The sequence below is a fragment of the Montipora foliosa genome, chromosome 6 (assembly GCF_036669935.1).
Source record: "Montipora foliosa isolate CH-2021 chromosome 6, ASM3666993v2, whole genome shotgun sequence".
NCBI lineage: Eukaryota > Metazoa > Cnidaria > Anthozoa > Scleractinia > Acroporidae > Montipora > Montipora foliosa.
Window position 1 is genome coordinate 70,315,697 of NC_090874.1, and position 10,000 is coordinate 70,325,696.

Below are 10,000 nucleotides of genomic sequence, written 5' to 3' on the forward strand. Positions count from 1 at the left end.
GCTATTAACAGTTATTACCGTAGCTCACAGACAAAAAAAAAATAGACTACAGATTTCAAAGCAGTTACATTTTTTTATTGCATGAACCTAAACATTTAATTCATACCAAAATCTTTGGATTGAGTTTTTGTTTTAAATTTAAAAACAAAAAAAGCTTTAAAACATTTCAGATAAACCACTGAACTATAACAAACTTGTCTGCAAGGAGAGATCCCCAAATACATCAAACCATAACTGGTTGAGGAGGCAGAATTGGCTGCTAAGCATTTTTGTCTGCTGTAAAGGATCTTATTTCCTTGCTGTCTCTTTATACTCTTTCACGGCAACTAAAAAAAATACAGTACATACACTTCAATGATGCATGTAGAGATTCCTTTAAATCACTGATCATTTTTATTACAATTAACGTGTGTGAAGAGTAGACTCATGAATTTGGGTCTCTATTTGCAAACGTCCATAATAGCTTTCTCAGGCATTTTCTGCATTGATTTAGTGACAGAAATTAGCATTTTTACGACAAATCAATTGTGAATCGTAAACATGTAACTTGCCGTATGAGAACTTTTTTTTCCAAATCATTTGCTTCACCATTTGATCTAACTTCATTATTCTTGTAAAGGTTTACCAATTCTTTTTACAGGGCTATAGCATTTAAGCCAAATTGAGTCTCCGAACGTCACAAATTGACTCGAAGGTGTGAAAATGTGAATTCTACATGCATGTAAATGGTTCCTCATTTTGAAGACAATAAGGCATCAAATCAAATGTTATTCCCACAACAACAACGCTTACCTTTTAACTTGAGTTGTTGTGAGTATTTCCTTGCGTGGATCAGCATTTAAAGAGTAAAACTAACCAAAAAATCGTCACCACAAAAGCGTGATCGTAGATGAAACGTTTGAATAAAACCGCGCAAAACCTGTAAGAGCTAGTAAGAGCTGGACTGGTTACCGCTGACTGCTGACCAAAACGAAAAAGGACTCACTAGTTTCCAGTCCTATCTCTTACGTGTTGTCCAAGATGGCGGAGGATGACAATCTTTTTACGGATTCATTTTAAATGAGCAAGATTCGAAAGATACTGGAGTTCATTGAAATAATTAAGTGCTGACTTTGAGTGTGTAATTTTCAAGAGTAATGCATCATGTTCCTTTTGGAATAAGGCCGATTATGAGACTCAGAGAGTAAGGTAATCCGTTGATTGGTATTTCTCACAATCTATTGAATACATCGGAATAAAAGCTTTTTTTTTCATTTCTCCGTGTACAGAGTGATTTTATGTTCAAAGTTTGGAGCCTTTAAAGGACATTTTTTAAGCAAAATACATGTATTACGAAGAGTGAATTAACTCGAAAGATATCATATTCACATTGGCATGCTTTGAATAAGACCAAACCTTGTTAAATGTTATACATTGTATAATATATATGTATTGAAGGTTGAAGTTGAAGTCATTTTTTCAAGGCACTAGATGAAATCAAATCCTAAAAGGGCACTTAAACTTTGATTGTTGTCTCACTGGCACATTCAGTGCTATTGCACAAAATTCTCAAGAATTCCAACTCACTCAAGTGACCCTCAAGTTGAATTATTGATTGGAATATTCCTAGTGCACAGTGCCCTTTTAGCTTTCAATTCCCAAAAACTTCCTAGAGTTCCAACTCACTGAGTTTTGCTGATGGCATGAGTTGGAAATCCTAGGAATTTGCTTAATTTCTATGTTAAACAACATACAGTAGGAAATAGATGTAGTAGGTAAAGTCTATGTGGATTTGTATTCCTGTTTTTTTTTTCTTTTAGTGAGTGCTATGTAAAGACTATTTTACCCGAAGGCGTAGTAAATATATACAGCAGGCCTTTGCTTTTACATAGGAAATAGATACCAGTATGTAGAGTCTATGTATGTTGTAACTCCTGGTTTGTTTTAGTTGGTGCAGTACAGGTCCAAAACATAGGCAATAGATAGCAGTATATAAAGTCTATGTAAGGTTTTTTCATGTTTTTTGTTTAGTAAGTGCTATGTAAAAACTATTTTACCCCAAGACATGGTAAATAAAGTATATAGCAAGCCTTTGCTTTAACATAGGAAATAGATAGCAGTATGTAAAGTATATGGAAATGTTACACTCCTGGTTGTTTATGTGGGAGCAATATGTAAAAACTATTTCATCCCAATACATAGCAAATGCATAGGAAGCCATAGGACATAGATAGCAGTATGTAAAAGCAATGTAAACTTTTCTTCATTTGATGTGCTATGTGAAAACTATGCTGTACAATCACATACCAAAAGCATAGTATGCATTTTACTAAGTGAAAAGTATACTTGGACTTCAGATAACATAGTCAATATATAGCTATTTAAAAACTATGTGAAGATTTTCAATGGTGTTTATATAGCTATTTGAGAGCTATGTGACCTTTAAATAGTATTGCAATAGTAATGGCATATGCTTTACACAGACTGAACTATGTAATGTAGCAAGTGACATAGTTATTACATAGTAAGGAGCAGGAAATAGCCTTTATATAGCTCTACATAGTTATGTGATAAACTTTACATAGCATTTTACATATGTCTGGTTCTACAAGGGGGCCTTCTAACTAAATTGCTGTAAGACTGGTTAACATTTACAACTTGACATAAAATTTCTAGAGCCTAAGATCAATGTTTTACACATGCACCTACTCATAACTGAGATATTATGGTAATGATATCAAAGTGTATCATTGAAAAAATTGTATTGTCGTCAATATCAGTTGCGAATTCAGACAGTTTTAGCAATGTAGACAGTAAATATACCTCATGTTGAAAACCAAGTACATCGCATGGCTTAGATGTATACACGAAGTATACGTTACTCTTGATGTTAAGTTACATTTTGGTATTTGGGACAATCATTGTATACAAAAATTATACACTAAAGTCTTAATGCAGCTGTAATGTATACATGAAGTATACATCACAGAGTTAATGAGGGTGTGTAGTATACACACAGTATACATCATAGCCCTGATGCAATGGTGATATATACAAATAGTATACATCAGTCTTAAATGGCAAGATGAAATTTTGCTTGATGTATATTTGATGTATACTAAATACGTACACCACAACAGTGAGGTACAAACGGTGTATACTCTTTGTATACAAAAAGTATACTAACCATGCTTCAATTTTGATAAGGAATTCCTTTAATACTTTGGACAACGTAATGTTATTCCACCACATCTAGTGTGTGATCTCTTAGAAATGTAACTGATATGTATATTTTATCAGATAAATATTTAGGAAATTGTCTATAGAGACATTTGTATATATGAAAAAACTTATTTAAGTTTAGTTAATCATGTTTTATTTTGTCTTAATTAACTTTTGCATAGAGGAAATCTCAAACAGTTATTAAGAGATCTTAACTGCCAGAAGAATGTGATCAAGAAGCATGGAATAACTGTGGATGGGAAAACATAAAATCACTTTTACAGGTACTGTTGACTACTGCACAGCCATACTTATATTAACAGAGAAAAAAATGAGTTTGGAATTATATAATAATAGTAATAACAGTAACAACAACAACAACAGCAATAATAATAATAATAATAGTAATAGTGATAATGATAATGATAATGATAATGTAACGGACACGACTCTCAAGATCCGCTTAAAGGGTCAAAAGGTGTCGGGCGTTGGAAAGGGATTGACTTTACGGACTTCTCGAACCAAACGCAAGAATAATCCACGAGAAGACAAGAACCAATTAGGATCAGTCAACGGTGATTTAATGATGAATTCTTGTTGATCGGTGTTCGATAATCGTAATCTAAAATGCAAGAAATTAATTACATAACATGAATCATAGCGAACCAAAATACAACAGACTAAATTGAACCCTAAATTGAAATGCGCTTAATTGAAGATATAATAGGAAAAATCACTCAATCAAATAACACGAATTATCCATATGCTACAAACAGATTAAGGCAAACTGAACGACAAAGAAACTAAGCGAATGAAATGAGACACGCTAGTTGACTAATTACAACATGTTTGCTACGGTAAAGCATACAAACGGAATTATCTAGAAAATAACTGCATAAAATGTTACCTAGAACCATATGACAACAAAGAACTGAGTGAAACTTACATAACTATCCCGGCTTGGTCCAAAGAACAGGAAAACAAATTGAAGTGCTAGCTTTAACCTAACTTGAAGGAGATACGTGATCGAATGAAAACATGTGCGAGCGAAAAGAAATGTGAGAACTTAATGATGACGAAAAACAGACATAAATGTAACAAAACAAAACAATAGACGGAAACCTTCACAGATAATAATAATAATAATAATAATAATAATAATAATAACAGCTATGAGTTCCAACAAGTAACCTACATGCTAAGAGACTGTGTTTGTGTGCTGTTACAGAAACATTGGGCATTTTTTCTCTTAAAAAGCGATTTTAGGAAATGTATGAGAAATGTGTATGTGTGTGTTTTTTTTTACATTTGGATTTAAATAATTATTAAAGTAGTAGGAAGAGTTTAAGAGACTGACATAGGTGCACATTGTAACCAAAAACAACACTATTTAAGAAATATCGAGGATCCGTGACCAGGATTGATCAGAGTAAAATTGAATAGGTGTTCTCTTGTAAAAATTATTGTTGAGGCACAACAATTCATGCCCACTCTCTACACAATAAAACATTCTTTTAAACAAACACTAATCTTAATGCATTTTGAGCATTCCTCTGAACATTCTTCCTACATATTTTTAATTTATGCATATCATATATTTAAATATTTTAACAGTTCGTTTGATGTTATCAGTTATGTTTGTCCATCAAAGACAGTAGACTGGTGTTGAAAGCTCATATTTTTAATAATTTTTACCAGAGAACGCCTATTCAATTTTCCTATTTAAGAACCTGTTGGGGTTCTCTCCTTGCTTCATGTGTTTGCTGAGTCAAAGTTACAATTTAGTGAAATTTGTTCTTTAATAATGTCATTTTTCTAGTATACAGACAATGTTTAGCCAAACAGTTCTTTGGTAGACTGTATATCAGTACCAGTAACTTGCAGATTCATAAAAGTTATGGTACACAATTTTAACCAAACCCTGATTAATCTATCTTTCAGTTACTCTAGATTATAAGGCACTATTACTGCTCCTGAACAAACCAGATGACGAAAATTTTCAACTGGGTGGTAAAGGATTTGAAGCAGAATTCTGTGCATTTTGTGATGCTATACGGGTAAATACTTAATGCACTATAGGATATTTTCTCACACTTAAATGTCATTTAGCTGACAGATAATAATTTGCGATCACCTAAAATTAGGCTTGGGCCGAGCCGAATTTGTCCTTGTGAATAACATCTCACATACCCACGGCCAGCTCCCGTTCTGGCCTTGTAGCTCAGTCGGTAGAGCAGCGGTGATCTAATCCGAAGGTCGTGGGTTCAAATCCCACCCTGGTCAGAGTTTTTCTCTGTCCTTGTGTGGGCCCAATTCCAATACTAGGGTTGATCCCTGATGGAATAACTGGGTACAAAAACTTCACAGTAGTGTTAGGCCTCATTCGAACTTGCAATCATGTATTTTTTTAGTTAAACATATTTATCTACATGTTTGCCCCAAGAGCTAAATGAGCTCATCATTGAAGTGACAACAAATGTAATCTTAAAGCACAAATTTTATAGCATGTTAATGTACAAAATAATGGACTTTTTGGGAACTTTGTTCCACACAATCCTTAAAACAATATAGCATGCATGCGACGCAGTCAAATTCTTATGATGTAGTTCATGTATACCTCTATTAACGACATAGTAATACAAAAAGCTAAGTCAAGCGTATATGTTAGATCCTCAGGCCTCCGAGATGACCTCAATTTCCTTTTAGAGGAAGATCTGAGCAACGTTAACCTTTGTTTGTTACATTGTGAGATGAGGAACTTTGAGCAGCTTTTGGATTCCCTTGGATTGTTTGCATATCGTGTGGGAACCCTTGACCTCCTCAATGACGCACTATCAGAGTATGGGCGAGAGAACTGTAGAGGTTACCCACGAGTGACCATAAAAGAGAGGAAAGGGCAAACTACTGCAATAGAAAGACAGAACATCAACGTGGCATCTCTTTCAGGTACTTAGTTTCTGGTTGCTATAATACAGTGCATGTAGACTGAATCAGTGGCCTGAATCAGTAATATAACTTCTTCCTAAAAGAAATTGTACTTTAAAACATGAGAAGTCAACTTTAGCATCCCTTTCCTGCCAAAAATCACATGTTACCCAGGTCCTCCTGATGATTAGTGGATGTTAGTGTGACATAAATGTAAAATTGAGTGCTGCTAAGAGCATTGAGTATCACAATCCTCAGAAGCCCATGCCAAAAACAAAAAACAGGGCAGTGCAAATTATATTGCTGCATAGCATTGAATTAAGTAGTACTAGTAAAGTAGCAGCAGCAGCTGAGTAGCAGTGTAGTGCGTACAATGTAGTGGTAGTAGTAGTAGTAGTGGTAGTGGTAGTGGTAGTTCCATAATAATATTAAAAACGCATCAGTGATTAGAAGTGATTATGTCACTTGTTGGTCATTAAAACTTAAAACGATCAGTGGTTTTTTCATTTTTTTACTAGGTTCTACAGAAAGAGAAGTGCTCAAGAATTTTGAAAACATTGTTCAGAGAACTCTTCCTGTGGACAAAGTTGCCCAGTATTATAAACAATGCCCTGGCACTGCTAAAGAAGTTGTCTTAAATTATGTTACCTACTTTGAAGAGAGAATAGTGGTATGTTAAACACTTTTCTTTATGACATGCTATCAGAGTTATAACCAAGAGATGATATTAATTTTGGCAAAAAGCAATGTATTCCAACCTTTCTCAGTCTCAGTTGCTTATTTTACTACATGTAAGTGATTATTTATCATTGATTTAATATCAGTTTGTTATCTTATACTTTAGTTTTTCAATGACATCCTCAAAAGGGGAACTTTTGTGAGAGACTATGGGTCAAGACAGGAGGAAGTCAAGTTTGATGATTTAACAGGTGCCCTTTTGTATTTTAGTTTTTTTAAAGTTAACTTTGCAAAATAAATGTGTTTTGCAGCCTGTAGCACTAATTAAGAATCAACAGGACCAAACATGTCAGTGTATTTAACGTTAATGAGAACAATGATGTTTTTTTGAAAAAGTCAATTTTGTGCCTGTTTATTAAGTGGCATCTTTAGATCTGTCCATACATTATTGATGCTCACTTTGTTAGTGCAATGATTGTATAGCAGATAAAAAGATTCTCTGTTAAACAGGGTGATCTGTTTAGGGATAGCAGTACCTTTATGATCATTATTGTATTGTAAATTTATCTTTTATTAAATGTGGGTTCAAGGTAGGATGTGAATTCCTTTAACATCTATCTGCATGAAACTGAAGGAGCAGGTCCTGTTTAAAAGTAAGAGCCTTACACTGCTCTACATTTTTAAAAGCAACCTTTTGTCTGCCCAACTGACATTTCCCTTACTATCAATAAAATAATACTGCTACATTAAATTTTATACTCTTAATATGTTACTTCTACTGTACTTACCTATTATTTGTTCATGCAGATCTTAAAGATTTTTTGAATAAGCAGAAAGATTATTGGCTTGCAAAACAAACAGAAGTCGAAGAACGTTTCTTGGAGGTGGACAAAGAAGACCAAGATCCTGTTCGCATAGCACCAAAGCCCAAAAAAAGAAAGAGAACCACAAAGGAAGCCCAACCAAAAAAAGCAGATCCCTATGCCAGATTTGCAGCAGAACTTCAGTCTTTTTTTTCGCCAAAGTAAGCTACACATATAATTATTATTCAAGGAGTGCATACAAAAGAATATTAGAGGAGCAAGGATGGCACAGTCGGTTAGTGCGCGACCTTGGTGCATGAGGTCCTGAGTTCGATTCCTGGATCTCACATCCTTGTTTCGACTTCTTTCCTTTCCGTGTAGTTAAGTAGCTTTAAATACCCGTAAAACGGAGCACTGATGGAGAGGGGGGAGTAAAATGAGTGCACCGTCGACCTCAGGTTTGTCAGTTGAATTACTGTTACGAGTTATCGACGTTAAATATGGTTGCTTTACTTTACTTTACTTTTATTAGAATGCTTCATGTAAAAAAATTTTTCATGACAAACCTCTCTGGTTAAGGTAAGCTGTGACTGGAGGGAAATTGCCCTCACCATGTGGGAAAGAGTGTTTGAACAGCATGAGGAACAACTGATTGATATCCAAGATGTTAGGGTAACATTTCTACACAAAAAACAAAGTTTAATGCAATAAAAAGACATTCTTATGTTACTGTTTATATGTTGAGAGGCTGATGACAATGTCTTCTCTATACATTGTATATGTATATCGTAGTACAGTGTATTTCTTAGGGGCCACTAAGGCCAGAAACTGGAGCAACACTAATAGCCACTGTAACAGTTACACAATCTCCTGGCAAGTCACCTGACTCACGGTTTTGCACACTAAGAAATTCCTGGATGTGTATGTGATCACTATATCTATAAATGTATAGTATAGATAAAGCAAGCAGATGTGTACATCATGGCAAAGGCATTGAGTTGTAGGGGGTTCCAAAGGCTTTCTCTCCAAGGAAATTGACTGAAATACCTTTTCCTCCTGTCTCTGCACCAAAGAGGTTAACTGGCAAGGTCTTAAAGTTACAAACAAGTGAGCAAAATAAAAAACACTGATAAGTTTCTAAAAATTATCCACTAAATTTACACCTCAGAAACTATTATTCAATGAGTTTGAAACGACAAGGAAAAAAAACAGGGATAAAATTTAAACTTAACATACACATGTAGTACAGTTCTTAATATTTTTAATATCAAACATGACATTTCCATGCTTTTTTCATCAGTGTAAAGAGTGGGGATTTCTTTTAAAGAAGCTTTTCAGTCTACACTTGGGCACTGGTGATTATAGTCTCCTTGTTTTAGATCACAGTGCTATGCTCTTGCAACAATTTCGTTCATTCTACAAATACTCTGGACAAGGGTTTGAGTCCTCTCACAAACTGCATCGGCAATTGTATTCAAGGGCTACAAACCATGATGCATCTGGACCAGGGCAGTCTTGTAAGTTTTTAATATTGTAATATTATATATTTTAAAGCTTAGGAAAATAAAGATTGTGGCATTTCTCAACACAGTTCTGTTACAAGAAAGTAATATTTATAGACCAAATGCGTAAGTGGTGGCCAAAAAAATTCTTTAATTTGTTTATATGTACTACGTGTAATTAGACTCACTAGCCTTGCGGTTGCATGGACAAACTACTAAAGAAATGTTGCTTGAGAGCGAGGCTGATGAGTCTAATTAGCACATAAACAAAAGAATACCCATTTCTGCATTTGGTCTATTTATTTAGAATTTAACAATAGTTGCCAGTTTTGATGTCTACTGTCAGTCAGCTAGTTTCACTCAGAAGGAACCTGGGACAACTCTGTGTTGTACATGCAATTTGGTTTTAAAGGGAAGAAGAGGGTGGATGGTTATTCCCTGTCAAAAGCAATTTATGGTTTTTAAGGTTTTATTTGAGAGGAATTCTATACTTAAAATTACAGAAAGGCATAATAATTATAAATTATGGCCAACCTTAAGGACTGTTCAAGGACATGAGCACAGTTTACGACTTATCAGCGGTCTATTTTTCAAGTAATTTATACCAGTGTGAAAAGGAGATGACACTGAAATAAAGCTGGTCAGTTGAGTCATTCACAGTTACCATAATGAGCTTTGATCAATATTCCCTCTGCCCAACCTCCATGTTAATACTTTAAGTGATGTACAGACACATAGTACAATGTACTTATACTAAATTTTCAATAAATATATAGCATACAATAAACAGTCACCAGAGAATGACCTATTTTAGGCTATGCTGTATGTTTTAGGTGCAGTTCCTCTGACATTATATCCTTCAAGGGCAGAGACAATACTCAATTGCCATAA

General features: G+C 34.5%; 1 protein-coding gene and 1 pseudogene across 1 annotated transcript in view; both read left to right on the top strand.

The window, feature by feature from the left end:
* LOC138005977 (uncharacterized) overlaps nucleotides 1-10,000 on the top strand; it is an 18,835-nt pseudogene that overhangs the window by 4,771 nt on the left and 4,064 nt on the right.
* The window catches only part of LOC138008315 (uncharacterized), a 2,618-nt gene continuing 1,563 nt past the window's right edge, over nucleotides 8,946-10,000 (top strand). The window contains exon 1 of the mRNA XM_068855619.1: nucleotides 8,946-9,124. Within this exon, the coding sequence (XP_068711720.1) occupies nucleotides 8,998-9,124 (127 nt within the window). The 5' untranslated portion in view covers nucleotides 8,946-8,997. The remainder of the gene's footprint in view (nucleotides 9,125-10,000) is intronic.